Below are 21,191 nucleotides of genomic sequence, written 5' to 3'. Positions count from 1 at the left end.
AACAGAACTGAGAATGTATGTTTAGGTTCCTGAGACGTAGCTGAGGTCTATCAGTACCGTATCATTTACACCAGCTTTAACTGATGGTGCCACACTAACTGTAACTTTTATTTATCATTTGAGTTCTCTGCAGAGCCTAGTAGATCCTGGACTGCTATATGCTTATGGTCTGGTAAAGATGATCACTTATTTAATCCAGTACACTGTGAATTTTAAGTATGGTCTGGTGACAGAATATACTTTGTACAATTTTTAAGGGATAAAAATGATACCAAAATTTCTAACTGAAGATAAGAAAATATTCTCAAAGAACATTATTTATCTCTCATTTTATTTCCTAGCCTGATCAACAGCAATGTTTCATGAATAAAGGAAGGAATTTAGTTACTACCAGCTATCTAAATATTAAGTTAATTAAAATTAAATGTTATTTTAAAATATTTCAGAGTTAGCATCTAAATAAATAGGTTGTCTTGATAATTATAAACCAGTAGTAACTTCAGGAAGCTGTAGCTATAAGCCAAGCCAATATATGAGAAAAGTCTATAGCCATAGATATTTAGTCTATATCCACAGCTTCATAAAACTATGGAAAATTGTGGCAATTGATATTGTTTCTATAGAGAATGCAATGTACAATATCTAGAAACTATCTTTATATAGTGAATTTTATATCATTTCATCCATTTTCCCAACAAGAAGAGATAAATACACCAACTGTGTAGGTGGTATGCTTCTTTTTCATTACCATAAGTAAATGAAATAAACAGACTCTCTTAGACTAGACTATATAATATGTAGAATTCATGCTTGCTATCTTACAAGGAGTTATTTGTATGTGAAATCTTGCGGACTTGAGATTGAAAATGTATGATTTACAAGCAAAGAAAAAACAGCTTTAAATCTTAGTGCCCTGCATTTCAAATTTCTGGCTGATTTATAAGCCTTTTAAATCCCATGCTATTAAGAAATTCAAAATTTATATGGCTATATATATTTAGCTAATATTAACTCCTCAGCCAGCCAGCCTGTGGCATTTTGCATGCTTTTCTTCATTTTTTCCGTCTGTATTTTTTCTCATCTAGCTTTTTCAGAAATGTTATTCCTATTTCTGTCACACTGTCGCCTTTTAGTCTGTCTTGCAAGAATGTAACATCAGCCGCCAAATGAACCTAGGAAAAGAAAAAAAAAAAACGGGCTTATATCATTCAGCTTTTAAAAAAAATCTTAAATTTTTCTATTTTTTCAGTTTGATAAACCCCATAAAGAGCTCACTTTCCTTGTGGAATGATAAAAAAGGGCTTGTTCTGTGGATGAAGGGCCCTTTACTGTGTGTCCTCCACTGATGGTCTGGCTGTGGTCAGCTCTGTGTGTGAGTCTGCAAAGAGAAGGGTGGTCCAGGATAGGCTCAAATCATCCTGGCTGATTCTCAGGCAAGCCCAGAATGAGGGCCTGTTTTTGCTCACAGTATAGGTCTAAACTATGGATCTATCTCAAGAACACAAATTCCCAACTCAGTGATGGCCTTGACCCAACGTGCCTTGCCAAACAGAACTTCCAAGGAGAAATGGCTTCTTAAATGATTCTTCTCCAGCTGACTTGCTATAAATCATTCTGTCATTAGCTCAATAACATAATCATTTTTCCCAACATTTAGCAATCACTTACAGCTTTGAGAACTATGAAACAACACCAACTAAATAAATTATAAGTTTAAAATTAAACATTGAAATTGTGGACTTGAATATTTGATACCCAGGCCTTCTTTTCCATGATAAAGCATTTCTCATTTCTCAGACATTGAAGTAAACCCTTAGGGCTTACTTCTCTATTTGTTAAAATACACTCACAAAAGAGCAGCATATTGTTGACCTACCTTCAACAGAGTGCCTTTTCAGTTATTTTAAGTCACAGGAATAAATAAGATAAATAAGCAAAAATACCTAGTAAAAGCAAATAAGTTAAAGAGCCTGAGTCTACTAATTAATATTTATTGAGATGTGACTCATTCCTCTCTCTTACTAAGAATTCCTTGGTCAACCAGCTTGCCTTTGTTGAACCGTAGACTATGGTGTGCCAAATTATTTGCTGTCTGAGTGCAAAAAAACACATTTGTGGTGCCCATCACCCAGTAAAAGGATGTACACTGCACTTTGAAATATGGAAGTTAAATGCACTCTCATTTTTTTCTCATAAGATCTTTCTTGTATTAGTCATAATTTAACTGAAAATCAATTAAAATAATAAGAAGACAACATTGAAATTATTTGGGTATATGGGACCACATGAGGTCTGATACATATATGTCATTCAGCACGTATAATCAATTATCCATGAAAACTGAAGAGATTTCTTTATCCTATTTTGATTTGATTTTTTTTCTCTATCTATATGCAATTCACACTGAATTAATTCAACTTCTTTGTCCCTTGAATGAAACATTTTTTGTATGCTTTTGGACATAGTTCTCCTTTTACCTGGAATATTATTTTCCCCTTAGCCCAAGATCTTCATCTAACTGCTTTGTCATCTTTCAAATGTCAGCTCACAGTCTGACTAGGAAGGCTTCCTTCTCCCCACGCCTGTTCCACCCCAGGTCCTCCCATGACCCTGAGTCATTTGCCTTCAATACTGGACAAAAGACTCTTGAAGGGCAACAATTGTGTCTTGTTTTTCTCTGTATGCTCAATGCATTAGATTAGATTTGTTTTAATTAAGCCTCCAGAGGCCCCCAGTGACCCTACCTCCTATCATTCAAGTAGTTCCCTCCAAAGTCCAACAGAATTGACAGCACCTGTGGTGATTAGAGCACTACAGAAACCTCTGTGACAAGGAACTTCAGGAAGCCTCTAGCCAGCTGTGAGTAAGGCACTGAGGCCAGTGAGTGAGCTTGGAAGTAAATTCCCAGCCTCAGTCAAGTCTTTAGAGACTGAGGCTCCAACCAACTGCTTGACTGCCTGTGTGCTACGCTGTGAAAGGCTTTGAACCATGGCCACCTAGCGAGGCGGTCCCAGATCTCCAGTCCTCAGAAACTGTATGAGATAATAAATATTTGTTGTTTTAAGCAGCTACCTTTGAGGGTAGTTAGCCAGCACTAGATAACGAATGCTGTGCCATGCTTAGTTGCTCAATCATGCCCGACTCTTTGCGACCCCATGGACTGTAGCCTGCCAGGCTTCTCTGTCCATGGGATTATTCAGGCAAGAATACTGGAGTGGGTTGCCATGCCCTCCTCCAGGGGATCTTCCCAACCCAAGGATTGAACCCAGGTTTCTTGCATTGCAGGCAGATTCTTTACCATCTGAGCTACCTAAGAAGCCCAAGAATAGTAGAGTGGGTAGCCTATTCCTTCTCCAGGGGATCTTCCCAATCTAAGAATTGAACCAGGGTCTCCTGCATTGCAGGCTAATTCCTTACCAGCTAACTACCAGGGAAGCCCAGATAATGACTGTTCAGTTCAGTTCAGTTCAGTCGCTCAGTTGTGTCGGACTCTTTGCGACCCCATGAATCGGAGCACACCAGGCCTCCCTGTCCATCACCAACTCCCGGAGTTCACTCAGACTCATGTCCATCGAGTCAGTGATGCCATCCAGCCATCTCATCCTCTGTCGTCCCCTTTTCCTCCTGCCCCCAATCCCTCCCAGCATCAGTCTTTTCCAATTAGTCAACTCTTCACATGACATGGCCACAGTACTGGAGTTTCAGCTTTAGCATCATTTCTTCCAAACCCTGGCAAAATAAAGTATGTGCCTTACCATTTCCAGGGCCCCTCTGATAATCCCACAGAGTAAGTTGCAGTAGCACAGAGAAGACCGCCCAGTGGGGAGCTCTTCTACAAACTCCACCAGAGGATTCTTGTCTAGAATCAGGGAAAATTCATTTCTGCTTGCGTTGTTACACGTCACAGTTGGTGTAATTCCTAAGTACATCTTGAAAGCAACCTAGCAAACAGGGAAAAAAAAAAATATTACAAAACTTGGCCTGGAATAAATAACTATTAGTGGAGAAGGAAATGGCAATCTACTCCAGTATTCTTGCCTGGGAAATGCCCTGGACAGAGGAGCCTGACGGGCTACAGCCCATGGGGTCGCACAAGAGACTAAACAATGACAGCAAAGTGGCTGAACTGCGTTGTTGTACAGGAGAAACCAACAGAATATTGTAATGCAGTTTTCCTCTGATTAAAGAATAAATAAATAAAAATAAAGAACTGCTAGTAAGACACCCAAATACCACTCCAAGCACAATTGTTAAGCTTCTGGAGTTCATAGTCAGAAAGCCTGTGTTCACACTCAGCTTTGAAATTTACTGACCTTACAACGTGTACAATTCTTAAACTTTTTTCATGGAATCTCCTAAAGTCTTTGTTTTCTATGGAAACAGTATGGTTTATGAAACACAAAGTTAAGGCAGTATTTTTGGAAAAAAAATTTTTCAAAAAAAAAATATTCCTTAGAAGGGTAAGAAATTAAAATATTACTCATTGGCAGCATACTAGCATAATAATTGTCACATGGCCCCAGCAAAGTCTTCTGAATTAGAAGGGACCCAAGACACATGTGCCAAAAAGGAAGGTGACAGAGTTGGGAACACAGGGAGTCGAAGATTAAACCCAAGAGTGTGCTTTGGGAAGTGGAGGCAGTCACATCACCAAGAATAACATCTCTGAGAAGGAGCAAGGACCAGTGGTGGCAGGCACATAAGTGGGTCATAAAGTAGCTTTTCAAGAAAGTCTGCTGTTTTATAGAGCTTAAAGAATTTTACAATGTAGAGATAAAGGAAACCTTGGAGACTATTTCTTTTTACCTCCAGTTTCACAAACGAGTAAACTGGGATTCAGAGAAGTAAAACGACATGGCTAAGATTATACTATAACTTAGTTCCTTGGCTGCTAGTCCAAGTGACTTTCTTGTCACAAAATATACAGACCTGGAAACTGAGGTTTATTAATGGAAATTTGTCAGCTTGATTGTTGTTGTCTTTCAAGTGATTTCATTAATTTTCATATTAAAAGCAGTGTATTTAATACTAAAAGCAGTGTAGAAGCAAAGTGTGGAGAAGGCAATGGCAACCCACTCCAGTACTCTTGCCTGGAAAATCCCATGGACGGAGGAGCCTGGTGGGCTGCAGTCCATGAGGTCGCTAAAAGTTGGACACAACCGAGCGACTTCATTTTCACTTTTCACTTTGATGCATTGGAGAAGGAAATGGCAACCCACTCCAGTGTTCTTGCCTGGAGAATCCCAGGGACGGGGGAGCCTGGTAGGAGGCCGTCTATGGGGTCACACAGAGTCGGACACGACTGAAGCGACTTAGCAGCAGCAGCAGCAGCAGCAGCAGAAGCAAAGTGAAGGCAATTTCCTTACATTATACATAATTAGAAGTACTAAAAGGCTCATGATTCAGTCATTCGTTCAATAGTACACGTTGAGCACTGCCTGTCTAGCACAGTGCCTGGCACACAGTGGAATTCAACAATGATTTGAAAAATGAATTATTGAATAGGCATTCATTCTGTGTTTGACATCATCTTTACACCCAGAATACAAAATTTATTAAGATGTAGTTCCTGTTTTATAAGAGCTTACAGTTAAAAAGGAGCTATAGATATTAAATAAATAACTGCAATATTATGATAAGCTCCACAAGTACAATGTTGTATATTAGGAAGTAACCCTTGAAATATTTACAGAGGAAGAAGCTTCTACACTGTTCATGAATACTGAGTGAGTGTTTGCCAAGTAGACAAGGTCAGGTGTGTGTGTGTGTGTTGGCACAGGGTCAGGGGGATGTTTCAGATAAAAGGAACATGTCAAGGGCACAGAATACCATGATGAGGTTCAGGGAAAGTTCGCTTTCATCAACTTGTGGGCAACAGGGAGCCCCAAAGATGTGAGTAGGCTAGGGAGGAACTGGATTTCTATATTAGAGGGATCTCCTTCGTGTCAGCATGGAGGACGAATTTAAGGTTGAGAATGGGGGTAGGCATAAAGTCAAAGGCAGAAATTCCAACCAAGAGGTTACTACGATAGCCTAGGAAAGAAATGATGAGGACCCTTCTCACTTTGTCTTTCACTCAAAACTCAAACTCTCCCTGAACTTTTCCATATAAATTTCAAACAGCCCAAATCCAAACATTCGATAAAGTCACAGATCAGTTAAAGAGGATGTAAAATGAAGCTTCCAGATCTTAAGTCAAAGTAGCAAAAGTTTTAAGTAACAAGAGAAAAATACCATCATGAAAGTCTAGGCTAGGAGACTTGCTTTGGCTTCCAACCAATTGGCTGAAACCCGACTTCTGCTAATGTTTATTCCTTTGGATGGAAAATTCCTAAACTATTATTATCTGTAATAGTCGGAATTTCTTTCTGATTCTCAATCCAAGCCACATGGAAATAACATAAATGAGGGGGCTATTCACTATGAATTTACTCTGATTCTCAGTGTTTTGACTCCAGTTTCATGGCCCTAACATCCACCAGTAGGAGGCATTATCTGAACACTGTTGGGAAATATTCATTCCTAGGGAATGACATTGTTTCCTTATCTGGCTGAATTCAGTCTGAGAAGGAGGACTGTTGTTTCTAATGAAGAAAGAGCTCCACCCTCGGCCACTGCCACAGCGGCTCTGCCAACAAATAAGAGCAAAGCGTTTTCCCTCTGTGTATCTCCAACATGGATGCTTTTCAGGGGTTTTTAAAATTCATCCTCAACCAGAAAACTGTCATTGGCTACAGCTTCATGGCTCTGCTGACCGTGGGGGGTGAGCGTCTCTTTTCACTCGTGGCTTTCAAGTGTCCCTGCGGCACTGAGAATGTGATCTACGGGCTGGCTTTCCTGTTTGCTCCCGCCTGGGTGTTACTGATCCTGGGATTCTTTCTGAACAACAGGTCATGGAGACTCTTCACAGGCTGCTGTGTGAATCCCAGGAAAATCTTCCCCAGGGGCCACAACTGCCGCTTCTTCTCCGTCCTCGGGCAGATCATTCTGAGTTCATTGGTGGCCCCCGTGATGTGGCTGTCTGTGGCTTTGCTCAATGGGACTTTTTATGAGTGTGCAATGAGCGGGACCCAAAGTCCAAGACTCCTCGATCTGATTTGCAAAGGCAAGCCTGAAGAGTGCTGGAAAGAACTTTACAAAGTATCTTGTGGAAAAACCAGCATGACCCCCACGGACAACGAAGAACTGAAATTGTCGCTGCAAGCCCAGTCTCAGGTAAGAAGGGACAAAAGTGCCTTTCCCCCACACCTCCTGCCCCCCAGCGTGAGTCTGAAGTATTCTCTCTGTACTCCGTTCAGCCAGGGTAGAGCCTGAATCCTGAAACTCTGAAATTCTGAATTCTGAAACTCTGGAAATTGGAATGTGGTGCAGCGTTAAGACAGTCTCAGGAAAGGCTTTTCAGAGGTTGGATGGCTAATAAAATTGCTGATTGTATTGTCTTTTCCACCTCCGAAAACAAAATCTCCTCTTGAGTTAGACATCTGTAAATACTTAAGTACTTTAAAACAATTTCTCTGGGTTGACTTTGTAAACGATGCATGACACTAACTCATTATAAAGTGTTAATGGCAGAGCTGTAATTAGAAATTACTGCCTTCTATTAATTATTTTCAAACTGGTTTTTCAGAGAAACACACACATACATACATAGCATTCATCCATTAAAATACAGCTGAACCAAATGAGCTAATACTTTTCAAAGTTGCACATCATATAATTAGTGTAGAGATCCTCTTGCATGATTTCTGGCAACTGCTATCTCTATGTGTAAATATTGTTAAGATGGAAAAGAATTTCCTGTATAAAATGGGGTGTTGGCAGACTTTAAATAGCCTCCAGTGAAACAGGACCATATTCTCCAGGGAGTTTTCCTCCTACGGTCTGTGCTCTATAGCTAAAAAGTTCTTCTTACATTACTTTAGGAGCTCAAGATTTGGGGCATTGTTTTATTTAACAGAAGGAACTTGTAGCTTTACCTAACTGATACAAGGAAGTAGCTTGTCATTCTTTCAGGGATGTGAGCACAAATCCAGATGTGAGCCAGGCCCTGGCCTCAGGAAAAGACTGAATTCCTACTTGTGAGGAGCAGGAATGACATTCCACAAATCAAAACAAGCAATAGGAGTAGATAAACAGGTCCACAGTCTGTCAGGAAGGCTATTTGTTTAAGAATAAATGCGCTGAAAATGCTGAGACTTTACTCTTTTTTTTTCAATATAGACTGACCTTTTCAACAACACATCAAAGCAAAATTTGTTCCCAAACTGGTTGGCAATATATTCAGATTCTCTTCATAAACTAATAAGCCTAAAAATGTTCCCCCACAAAACCTTTTGTTTAATGTGCAAAGCACATTTTAGACAAAAACATGCCAGGCTGCCAAACATCTTCCTTCTTTTGCTGAACGAAGGTCTTAATTACAAATGTGATGATGCAATGAGTGATTTATGATTTGTGTCCTTGGGTACCAGGCTCCATTCAGGTAGCAGCGGATCCAAACACTTACCACTGGGTAGCTTTTCCTTCTCTAAATACAGGGATAAGGAAATCATTCCTGTCCTGCCACAGCTGAGCCTGGGCACACGGACCTGTTTACTTTTCAGAGGAATGAGAAGGACCTGGGGCTGATTCCTTAGGGGACGATGCATAAGAGACGCGGACAAAGGGAGCTGTATCACAGCAGGTGCTGACCGCAGCGCTTCCTATAGGCAGGAGCAGCAAACAGTCAGGACCCACAGCTGGGTATGTGGGTGGGGGTGGAAAAAGTGCCGCGTCCATGGGTGGGGCATAGGCACGAAATCCAGCTGGGTGGCTTTCCGTCCTTTAGGTAGGTAGAGTAGTGGCAAGAACTCCATCTTGGAGTTGCCTAGCCTGGGGTTTGAATCCTGATTCTACCGCTCACCAGCTATGTGACCCAGGGCTACTGTTTGACCCCTGAGAGCCCCAGTGTCCTCATAGTTGGGGGTAGTAACACCTACCCTTGGAAGTACAGAGATGATGGACATAAATGGGCATAAAACTGCTGGCACACAGTAAGTATTTTAAACTGATGAGAAAAATGCCAAGGTTTGAAGGAGAAGACACATACAGAATGGTGTATTATTGAGGGCTGGGGTGGGACCATCCATCATGTCTAGTTAGATCCTGGGTATCATGAATTAGTGAAGAACAAGATGGCTCAGTGCTCAGGACTCAAGTGAAAGCAAGTTGATGCTAAGGCCACGCAATGAGAGGAGGAGGGCCTGAAGCTGATCAAACAGTGAATAACTCAGCAGAATTGGTTTAGATACTGAAGTGAGAAAGCCTACAGGCCTACAGGAGGATGGGCTGTGTGGAAAAAAGAGATTAGAGAAAAGAGGAAGATCTGATGTAGCCAACCACAAGTGACTAAAGTGAATATAAGCACTGTCGCACAATGAGAGTGGTATCTTGTTTCTTAATCACATCAGAAAGATACCCTATGTTCAGTAATGCCTTTACATAGACAAGGATACGATTGAAAAATAGCAGCCCATGCTGATAGCTGATACTTAGTGAGACATGTGGATTTCTACATCACCTCATTTGAATCCTTGAATTTACATTCTGAGGAGGGTAACCCCTACTTTACAATTGAGGAATCGGAGCCACAGAGAATACCTGTAAAAATGTGAAAGTTGAGATTTAAACCCAACTGGTGCCAACCCAGATCTGGCACTCATGTGGGTCTGAGATCCTGCACAATGACCTCCGTAGTCTGAGTCAGAGTTTGGAAACCATTGGTTTCCAAATAAACATGGGAGCTTATTTGTTCTGTTATGGTCAGCATGGGTTCATTTGCAGATTGTTATTTTTATGTTCAAATAGGCCCATCTGCTGAGAAATACTAAGGGCCATTTAACTAAAATATTAAGAGAAACTTGGAAAGAGCTTTGTTAGTTGTTCACATATGAAATTAACTCAAATTGTGAAAAATATTGGGTTGGCCAAAAAATTCATTCCGGTTTTTTTTTTTTTTTTGACATCATATCCTTTCAATGTGTTATTTTTGAGAACTGATGTCCAAAAGTTCATTTTTTTCCCCTTGCCTTTTACACAAGCTTCCAGTTCTTATAGCTTCAGATTCCTTATTGTGTTACATTTGTCTTGCTTTATAGTGAGATAGGATATGGTAATGAGTGTGATACTTCTCTCAGGGAGGGTCTGCGGTTCTCTGCAAACAATGTAACGTGGGAAAAATCAGTCACTGGTCACGAATATCCATGTATCAATGCCTGAAGATACTCCACTAAGGAGCTAGTAATATACAGAATTCTTTCCTTTAAACCTAGTACTATATGAGGGCTTGGTTCTTCCAGTTCTTGGATAATCTATATTTTTGCTCCTTTCCATTTGCCTGCCTTCTGGGTATTTCTTTGCATACCAGCAATGGTGGGTAGGATGGAGAACAGAGGTTAGGTAAACCCTAACTTTATCTGACTTAAAAAAAAAAAGAACAAAACTTGTTAATAATTAAGATGAAGGAAGTCAACTGAGGTCTGCTATTAAATTAGCCATACACTTCCCAATAACACTACCCCGTCTCCTTGAGAAGTGGCTTTGCTTTTGCTGTGCTCAATATTTCTTTCTTTCTAAGATTCTAGGATGGTTCCTGATTTGTTCCGCATCTTTCTTCTCTCTGCTCACCACGTGTTATACTCGCTGCCGATCTAAAGTTAGTTACCTTCAGCTGAGTTTTTGGAAGACGTATGCACAGAAGGAGAAGGAGCAGTTGGAAAACACATTCGTGGACTACGCCAAAAAGCTGAGTGAGAGAAACCTGAAATGCTTCTTGGAAAACAAGAGGCCAGATGTCTTCCCCATGCCCACCTTTGCTGCCTGGGAGGCTGCTTCGGAGCTCCATTCCTTCCACCAAAATCGGCAACACTACAGCACCCTCCACAGGGTGGTAGAGGATGGTCTGGACCTTCGCCCGGAGGATGAGGAGACCACAATGATGCTTATGGGTACCGCCCAAAACGTGCAGCTCACCCACCATCACTGACTCACGGGGTCCAGACGCCTTCCTCCTGCATCAACAGCCACCTGAGTATCTCCGTGTTTTCTTCCGTTTAGTATTTCTTGATCAGACAATAACACAAAGGGAAGCAGCTTTTGAGACAGGACAAAGGTTTCGCATGCTCAAACTGCTGCTGAGTGACTGCCCAAAGATGGTAACAATGGTGCTCTTGTATTGGTTGGGGGTTGGAAGTCGGGCTCAGGGGCTTCGGGTTCTAAGATCTGATGACTGACAGGCTCGTGCAAGAAGTTCTGCCACTCTCTGTAAATACAGTCACGGAATCCAGGGGGAGCAGTGGTGACTTGTGAGTGAGCGTGGTCCCCCTAACAGACTTCTGTTATTAACAGGCTTCCCACTTCCACACAGCGGGATCTGCGGTGTAGTTGGTAGAAATCCTCGTAGTAAATCTATCTTACTACCTTCCAAGGATGTAATGAAATGCTACCATTTAAAATTCATTTCCTTGGAATCTGAAGACATCAGTTCTCAAAAATAACCCGTGGAAAGGATATGATGCCAAACATTCAGAGCTTTCCCCACATTTCCACTGTGCACTGAAAGTAGACCCCTGGAGTCAGAGCTGTATTATGACTCTTGTGGGCTCTAGGCACTTTTGCCTTCATGGGCTTGTTTCTACATTAAAAAATACACATGGACACATACACACAAGCACACACACACCTATACTTATGACTATTGATATAAAGGCATATATTAATATTGTATAGGGCTTCCCAGATGGCTCAGAGGCAAAGAATCTGTCTGCAATGCGGGAGGCCCAGGTTCAATCCCTAGGTCAGGAAGATCCCCTGGAGAAGGAAATGGCAACCCACTCCAGTATTCTTGCTTGGGAAATCCCATGGACAGAGGAGCCTGGCCGGCTGAAGTCCATAGGATCACAAAAGAGTTGGGCATGACTAAACAGCAACAACAATATTAATGTTATATGTTAGCACTTTTTTCCAACCTTGAAGTTCATTTATTACCTTGTGACTGTATAAGAAACTAAAAACACTTTAGTGGGCTCCTACAGAATGCAAATTTTGTATTCTATTATATAATATATTCACATTAGTTTAAATATATATATACACTAGTTCCCTCTAAACCTCTGAATGGAATCAATATTTAAGGAAGAGGTACCATGTTTTATGCTGTGGCTCACATCTTATACCATGGAGGGTCCTTGCCTCCTCATTGGAGAATCCTGGGGCTGAATTCCTTATCATCATGCAACATTATCCCAAACTGGGGAAAGGATCCTACAGGTACAAGACCTGACACATATCCTTGGGAACTTGGAGGTGCAGAGTTAGGTTGTGTGTGTGTGTGTGTGTGTGTGTGTGTGTGTATAGGTGCGAGAGTGGGAGGTGCGGGCTGTGAGGTTGCAATATTGCTTGGGTTTTAAACATGGTGTGTGACAAATGTATAACAATTGGTTCCTGGGGGAAAAAAAGTGGTTATTTGAAGTGTTTGCCCATTTCTATGTTGTAATTTCAAGTTACCAAGGTGATGTCACTGAAATCAGAGTTAGGAAGAGACAATATGAGCCAGAACTTCTAAGAAGATTTTGTGGTGCATTTACTTTCATTCTAGCCAAACTGTCTCTGGTTCAGCTTTGGTACATCTGAGTTTCACTGCAATAAGACCTAACCAGGGTAGATTAAACATGGCTTAATGGTGCCAATTGAGAGAGAGAGTCTTTTCCTCTTTTCCTTGAGTCTGGCCTGAACGAACCAACAATATGTAGCAGAGGTGAAGCCAGGTTGCAGAACTATTCCAGCTTATGCCTTGGTCTCTGGCAATGCTTAGTCTGGTAAAAACCAGCCACTATGTAAGAAATGCAATTACCTGAATGAAGAGTCCCAAGCCCTGAAGAAGGCTAAAGTAGCCAAGTGGAGAGACTGAGACAGAGATCATAGCTGGCCAGCCCCAACTGCTTGATTCATTCTAGGTTAGTCACCAGGCATCTGAGTGAAGAAGTCGTTTGGACATTCCAGCTTCAGCAGACAAGACATGGAGAAGAACCAGAGAACCCAACAAACAGCCAGGAAAAAGATACCAGATCTACGGTCTGAGTGAAGTCATACCAGCCATGCAGACTTCTCAGCCACACCATCTCAGACTGCAGATATTATAAAAGGGTCCCCACTGTGTCCTGTCCAAATCCCCTGAGCTTAAAGAAATGTTTCTTGCTTGAAGCCAATCAAAATATAGGCATTATGAAGTAAGATATCCTGAACACTAACATGTGAAAATCAGAATTTGTTAAATGAGAGATTAGAGGCACATTGAATTTATATATAGATTATGCAAATATCTCCCTATGCATAGATTTTTCCTCTTGACTTCAGTAAGCAGTGAATGAGCTGTGGAATGATCTGATAGATGCTGAATAGTTACTTCTCCAAACTAGCTCCACCAAAGCCTGAGATTAATTTTTAATGATTTTTGGTTAAATTTGGTTTGAGAGGAACACACTGCTGTGAGTTAATCTGGCTTAAAATAAACAAATTACTAAGAAAGTGACATATTTTTCACATTAATACCCAGAAAATGATGACAGTGGAAGGCACAGGACAGGGTGGCCTTGAGGAAGTTAGAAACAGATTGGTCTTCTAGCTTGGCTCCTCAGAGTGTTGCATTCAAACCACAGCATCAGCATCATGAGGGAGCCTGTTAGAAATCCAGAATCAGACTCCATCCCAGACCTGTTGAATCAAGCCTGCCATTCAGCGAGATCTTAGGTGATTCTATGCAACTTAAACTTTAGAAGTGCTGGTTCTCAAACTTTAATGTGTGCCAAAAATCATCTGGATGGCTTGTTAAAATGTAGATTGCTGAGCCCAAGTGTCTGATTTGACAGGTTGGGGGTGAGAATTTGCATTTCTGACAACTTCTCAGGTGATGCTTCTGTTGCTGGTCTAGGGACCACATCTTGAGAACAGCAGCTCTAAAGCACAAAACAGGCTACACTGGGGAAGGCAAGACAGAAGTAGCTCAGAATCTTGGGCCTCACCCCAGATCTACAGAATTAGACTGTGCTATTATCAACCTGTCTGAGAACATGGGGTGACTTCCCATGTATTTTCTATTTATCCAAGGCTACCTTTCATCACTTAGGGATAGTTTTAAAGTCTTCCTCACCTAAGTTTTGCAAATATTGTACATCTGCATTCTTCTTTGCCACTAGTCTAATTTTTTCTTTTTTCCATGGTATTTTCTAAGTGCTAGTTATTAGAGTACATGAAAAAGCTATTACTTAATGCATATATAAAGAAAGTTGAGCACAGAAGAACTGGTGCTTTTGAACTGTGGTACTGGAGAAGACTCTTGAGAGTCCCTTGGACAGCAAGGAGCTCCAGCCAGTCCATCCTAGAGGAAATCAGTCCTGAATATTCATTGGAAGGACTGATGCTGAAGCTGAAACTCCAATACTTTGGCCACATGATGCGAACAACTGACTCATTTGAAAAGACCCCGATGCTGGAAAAGATTGAAGGCAGGAGGAGAAGGGGACAACACAGGATGAGTTGGTTGGATGGCAACCAACATGCTATTATCATGCACATAAAAATGAACAATTCATATTTTCCTAAATATCTCAAAGATATGCTGTGTCTGTTCGTTGCTTAAAACAGGATACAAATAAGGCCCACATGTTGTTTCTGGCTGCTATGTCTCTTTTATTCTCCTTTTAAAAATGCCATTTGTTTATGGAAAGCTGGGTCATATGTCAAATAGCATGTCCTATATTCCAGATTTACTTGGCTACTTTCTCATGGTGCTAATTAACTTGTTTTCTTTTGTGTATTTTTCCTTTACACTAACAGTAAGATCTTGATTAAATTCAGAATTTATTTTTTTAGGAAACAGTATTGTACAGGTTGTACAGTACTAACTCTTGTACTGCATAAGAGTACATATTAGGAGGCACGTAATACGTGGTAAATCAAGGAATTGTTCACTTTTATGTGCATGATAATAGCATGTTGGTTTGTTCTCCTTTGTTCACTCATGCAACCAGAATAAAGTCAATAGTTGACTTTTTGACATTTGCAGCCCCTTACCTATGACATAAAGAGCAAGGAGCGTTGGATCTGTACATGCTCCTTTTATGTGGCAGCTGCAAGGATGACTATTCTCATTTGTGTGGTTGCGGCCTTGATTGTTATCATGTATTCAACCAATCTCTTCATTCCCCAAAGTTCCCAAGGGAGCCTCGATTACCCTGAGGAGCTGACTCAAGGAAGGATCTGGCTCCAGTTTTAATTGTTCCATGCAGTGGCTTCCGACTAAAACTTAATGAAGCCCTAAATGAGTACCGGGACATATGAGGTTTTAGGAGAGGTAAGGAGGCAAGCTGAACTACTGAGGCTGAACTTGAACATGGAGGGTAGCCCCAGAAGGAGGCCTGTGTTACTTGCAGGCAAGGCAAGTACAAGTACCTTTGTACTTGTACCTACTGGAGAAGGGTTTTGGTCAAGAGCATTAGGTTAGTTTAATTCTTTCGGAGGTTGGAAGATTCTTCTTACAAATATAAAATGTCATATTTGATTCTGGAAGAAAACTGCTTTCAGGCTGCTTCAAATAATATTTTCAAAGTTCAGTTGTTTGTTAAAATTGAATTATGCAGAAAGAATATTGGCCTAGCCAAATAAAAGAATATTTGTAAGAGAGATTATATTCTAAATTTTGCTCCTCCGCTAAAGAGGAAAGACAGAATTAAAATTTGTTAACAATCTATTATGTGTTGGATGTTTTACATATAATTTGTATTTGAAATTTCAAAAGCATGCTGGGAAAGATGATTGTTTCCACCTTTATGAATAATATTAAATTTCAAAAATGTTATGTTTAAGGCACGGGTAAGAGATGGAGCTTAAGTTTGGACCTGAAATGGACCTGAATTAGAGTAACTCAACTTCTGTCACATAAATACTGCTTCATGGTGGTGTATTCTCAAGTGTTCATTTAATCTTTTAAAGTGAATTTCCTCACTTGTAATATTTGAGTGTTGGATTAGTGCATCAGAGTTGTTTTCGATTCTGTTGTCCTGAGTCTGAAGGCCGTAGTCCATAAATTCCTAGTCTGTTGTCTTCTTGGGGTACTCCTGGGCACTGATGTCTGTCTCCAAGTTGCTTGGTCTCTATTTGGGCCCTTGGCCTCTTTCCCATTCTTTACAGTGTTTTCACTTGGGTTTCTAGACAATTGAGATAGTTATGCTTGAACTATGCTTCTCGTTCACCGTATTGATGCGGTGAACCAGAAGCACAGTTAGAACATAGCGTCACTATCATATTCTTTTTCCTCAGGTAAAAATTACAATTGATATGAAATTTTCAGCAATGGAAAGTTCATAAAAGATTTAGAAAAGTACCCTAACTTTAATATTTATCTTTGAGAGCACATCTTTCTGTCTGTATGACCAGCTGTCTTTTCATAGTTTCAAATTTCCTGACCCTACAGCCACAACAGTGCCAGAAAAAAAAAAAAAATCTTTAAAACATTTTAAATTGTAGTGGCTGAGATTAAATTGGGGAAAATGAATTAATTTACTTAATCACATTCTCTAGATCATTTCAAGGAAGAGGATAAAGTAAGAAAAGTTATTAATTCAGGTGATGTTGAATAATTTTGCTTTAGAAAATACCTCAAAATACACGCATCCTTTGGCAGAGTACACAACCTATAAAACGGTTACTAGTTGCATGGTGGTAGTGGTTTAGTCACTAAGTCATGTCTGACTCTTTGCAACCCCATGGACTGTATTCTTCCAGGCAAGAATACTGGAGTGGGTTGCCATGTTCTTCTCCACTAGTTGCATGGTAACAACATTTTATTCCTAGATTTTTAACATAAAAGGATGTGCTTCTGCAATAATAATAATTGCTGATGGTATCAACAGATCAAGAAGATTTCTCCCAGGTGTTTGGTGTTTGTGCCAAGAGACGAAATATAAGAGGTAGTAATCAGGGTTTTTAAAAGGCTTGCTTCCTTAAACTATTGGCTAACTATGAGCGTGTTTCACCTGATGCTAAAAAGGAAGTAAAGCAGTTAAAGAAATACGTAGTTGCAAACATACAGTTACAAACTAGTGTTTGATAAATTTCACCTTCTTTGGAGTGAAGATCCTGAAAGAAGCAGTTTTTTTCCCTACAATCCTCCCTGATGGGATAAACTAGTTATCCCAACACTGGTGGGCATTGTTTCCATCAAGACTCTCCTTGGTTCAGTTCAGTTCAGTCCAGTCACTCAGTGGTGTCTGACTCTTTGCAACCCCTTGAATCGCAGCACGCTAGGCCTCCCTGGCCATCACCAACTCCCGGAGTTCACTCAGACTCGCGCCCATCGAGTCAGTGATGCCATCTAGCCATCTCATCCTCTGTCATCCCCTTCTCCTCCTGCCCCCAGTCCCTCCCAGCATCAGAGTCTTTTCCAATGAGTCAACTCTTTGCATCAGGTGGCCAAAGTACTGGAGTTTCAGCTTTAGCATCGTTCCTTCCAAAGAAATCCCAGGGCTGATCTCCTTCAGAATGGACTGGTTGGATCTCCTTGCAGTCCAAGGGACTCTCAAGAGTCTTCTCCAAAACCACAATTCAAAAGCATCAATTCTTCGGCACTCAGCCTTCTTCACAGTCCAACTCTCACATCCATACATGACCACAGGAAAAACCATAGCCTTGACTAGATGGACCTTAGTCGGCAAAGTAATGTCTCTGCTTTTGAATATGCTATCTAGGTTGGTCATACCCCTCCTTCCAAGGAGTAAGCGTCTTTTAATTTCATCCCTCTAATGTTTTTCACTTTTTCCCCAATGACATTTTATTTTATTTGAAGCACTTAAAGGAGGTAAAAAGGAGTGGCAACTCTGGAAGCATCTGACCTGAGGGAAGGAGGAGTAGCAGTCCCCACATGCCGCCTCACCTCTGCAGAGATCACCCTGGTGCATCAGGGAAGCCCGTGCTCTAAAGCAGCGGGTGCCATTAAAGAGCACATGCGTGTGAGTGCATGCTAAGTCACTTCAGTCACATCCGACTCTTTGAGACCCTGTGGACCATAGTCCGCCAGGCTCCTCTGTCCATGAGATTCTCCAGGCAAGACTACCGGAGGGGTTGCCATGCCCTTTTCCAGGGGCCCTTGACCCAGGGATCAAAACCCCTTCTCTTACGTCTCCTGCATTGGGAGACCGGTTCCATAGGCACCACTAGCGCCACCTGGGAAGCCCAAAGATCACATAGGGAGCATTTTACAATTTCTGATGCCTGGGCCTTATTCCCAGAGACTATCATTTAATTGGTCAAAATTACGGCCTGGGCATCAGGATTTGGGGTTGGGAGAAGCTGATGATTCTATGAAGTAGTCACGGTCGATAACCATTAATCTGGCACAGCACTGAGCGGTCAGGGCAAATCCGGACAGAATCTTACTTCTGACACAAACTACGAGACACACCAAGCAGGGCTCACTGACCCAGAGCGTGGCTGGCCTGCCCACGTGTCTCCAAATCTCCAGGCTCGGGTAGAGCTTGCTTGAGGTTTTGAGGTTTTGTTTCCCAGAGTGTTTCCTCAACTGTTTTCACCCCCTAGTCAGGAATTTCATGATAAATAGTTACATTAATGAAATGCTCCCAATGCTATTGCTGTTTTCAACCTGAACACTTAAGTTTGTTTCATAAGCCAGTCTCTTTCATGAGTTTCTTCCAAAGAAGTTAAGCCATAGGAATAAAACCAAGAATCTCCAGTGGAAAGTTAAGGACAGCCTGGATTTCATGTGCTGAGATACCTGAAAGATTGAACACTTCATTCTGGAAGATCTTTGGTAATAGTGCTAAAGAGACAAGATGCCTTGAAAGAGCCAGTTTGCCTGTAAGACTTGATCATGAACAGAAGTGGAAGATAGACATTCACAAGTAAGGGGAGGTAACTTGCAGAATTTACTGAGTTGAGCCTTAAGAGACACTTCTCTGTGTCTAAAAGAAAAACAATGTTATACAAATGTAGTCTAAAAAAAAAGTTAAAGGGCAATTTTCCTGCAGGTGCCTTGGCTTTATACTGAGAATCTGCCAAAGCAATTGATGTAGTCCTCTGGGTTAGACCCCCTCAGCCTGCAGAATCCACCCACCTTGTGGTTATGCACACAAGCTTGTTCACAAAGGAAAACTTCCTACGCTTTTTTTCTTTCACCTCTCCCAGAGCTACAAAGGGAACAGAGCATGTGTGGGGATCTTTATATAAGGCAGTTCTTGCCTATTCAGAGGGGAAAATTCAGTCTAAATGGTTATGCTTGTTTAAAAAAGTTTTCTTATTTTTAAGAAACACCATTTCTGGACCAAATGGTAAGAATTTTCAAAATATTTTGTGTGTGCCCTTTGCTGTTAATATTCATCCTTTTTAAATATTGAGAATTTTCTGACTATAAAGGATTTTTCTTTCCTTTTAGTTTTTCCGTCTTCTCGGCTTGACAATGTTGCTAACCAGGAAAACGGTCTGACATTCAGCTAACTGTGAGACCAGCCTTCTCTGGAATGCTGTGTGGTGCTGTGCTGTGACTTCCATGGAATTTAATCCCTGTTTACTAAGGGCTCCCACTTATGTTAATACCATATGTTGGAAAAAAGTGAAGTAAGTCAGTAGGCCTCTACCACTAGATTATGAGCCAGCCTTTGAAAAATAGCAATTAATAGCAAAGAAAGATGTTCTGTTGAGGCTTAGTCTGATTCACTTCCATTGCTTGACTGTGGGATGAGAGGAAGCAGGAACCCTACGAAGGGGTTGGGGACGGGGCTCGTGTGGTGCGTCAGCCCTGAAACCCACATCCACCCTGCTGCGCTAGGAACTGCTCTCTGACTTGCTCTCCAGTTGCCACCCCGTTGGTTGTGAACCTGACCCTGCTGGTCTGCCCAGACGCTTCTGATGAGTGACCCAGGCTGTCACTTGGCTTCTTTCCCACTGCTGCTTCAGTTCCCTGTACGCATCACAGGTAAGGAGTGCCTGGCTCCTGGATGCCAGGTAGACTCTGAGGACTCCATTGTTCTAGGACCTGTTTCCCACTTCAATCTTTTGGGTGTGGATGGGAGCCCATATCATAATGTCTAAATCCTCAAACATCTACTTAAAAATTATTCTAGTATAAAAAACTGGCAAGACACCTAAAAATTCAGGATCGGGGGATCTTTGTCCCAGAGTCACAATTGCTGGCTGTTAAATGGTTTCATGGAGGTGAAATTAGTGGTGGCCCCCGGTACCCTCTCCCTCTTCCCACCCCACAGTGTTAGGATTCCTGGCAGGTTATCCGGGTTACAGCTTTGAGTTGCCTGATGTGGAGAGATTTGAGCTGAGTGTGGAGAGCACGCGTTGCAGAAGAAGGAAGGTGTGTTATCACTGGTGATGCTGACCACTAACTAGGCACCATCAGAGGCGTGCTCCTGGCCCGGAGGCAGTAAAAGCAGCATGAACACGTTACCTTTCAAAAGGATCAGCGAAAACCAGTCCTCCACATCAGTGAGAGCTTTTAACAAAGGGCAAGTGTTGCCCAGCCATAAAAATGTTCCAAGGCTCCCTTTATTTTATGCCATTCAGGCTGCATTTCTTTGTCTATCCCTTTGAGTAAGTGGTGTGTAAAAGGCAAGTATGTGTATCTGTTTATGTGTATCTGTGTGTTGTGGGGGTGGGGGATGCATCATGGGAATGGAGGCAACTTTAAAACTGAGATTTAAATTTTTATCCTGGTAAGAGAAAAAAAAAAAAAAAACATTTAAAGCACAGAAAAAAGCCTCCCCGTTTTGTGCACAGAATTAAGATGTCGACATAATCATGTATGTTGTGCATGGTCCTGGGTGCATTCCATTTAGGCTTACACTCCGAATTGGAAACGGCAACCCACCCCAGTATTCTTGGGTCTTGCTGGTGGCTCAGTTGGTAAAGAATCCACCTGCAATGTGGGAGATCTTGGTTCGATCCGTGGGTTGGGAAGATTTCCTTGGGGGAGGGCATGGCAAACCATTCAAATATTCTTACCGGGAGAATCCCCATGGACAGAGGAGCCTGACGGGCTACAGTCCATGGGGTTGCAAAGAGTTGGACACAACTGAGTGATTGATTATTACTACAGAATTTTGAAATGTGGTGATTTTCGTGGAAGGTACTTTTTT

The 21,191-nt window shown here is 41.5% G+C and overlaps 2 protein-coding genes across 2 annotated transcripts in view; one reads left to right on the top strand and one right to left on the bottom strand.

Moving 5' to 3' along the window:
- Window positions 1-650: 650 nt before the first annotated feature.
- TRAPPC3L (trafficking protein particle complex subunit 3L) overlaps window positions 651-21,191 on the bottom strand; it is a 38,915-nt gene continuing 18,374 nt past the window's right edge. The window contains exons 4-5 of the mRNA XM_040238447.1: window positions 3,756-3,941; window positions 651-1,172 (exon numbers count right to left, since the gene is read on the bottom strand). Coding sequence (XP_040094381.1) covers window positions 1,053-1,172; window positions 3,756-3,941 — 306 coding nt within the window. The 3' untranslated portion in view covers window positions 651-1,052. The remainder of the gene's footprint in view (window positions 1,173-3,755; window positions 3,942-21,191) is intronic.
- On the top strand, window positions 6,606-13,557 carry CALHM5 (calcium homeostasis modulator family member 5). The gene is made up of 2 exons (XM_040238446.1): window positions 6,606-7,215; window positions 10,616-13,557. The coding sequence occupies exons 1-2, from the start codon at window positions 6,676-6,678 to the stop codon at window positions 11,021-11,023; spliced, it is 948 nt and encodes a 315-aa protein (XP_040094380.1). The 5' UTR covers window positions 6,606-6,675; the 3' UTR covers window positions 11,024-13,557.

Source organism: Oryx dammah, unplaced genomic scaffold (genome assembly GCF_014754425.2).
Source record: "Oryx dammah isolate SB20612 unplaced genomic scaffold, SCBI_Odam_1.1 HiC_scaffold_4, whole genome shotgun sequence".
Lineage (NCBI taxonomy): Eukaryota > Metazoa > Chordata > Mammalia > Artiodactyla > Bovidae > Oryx > Oryx dammah.
The sequence above is the reverse complement of the archived record's forward strand: the minus strand, read 5'-3'. Positions and strand labels throughout refer to the sequence as shown.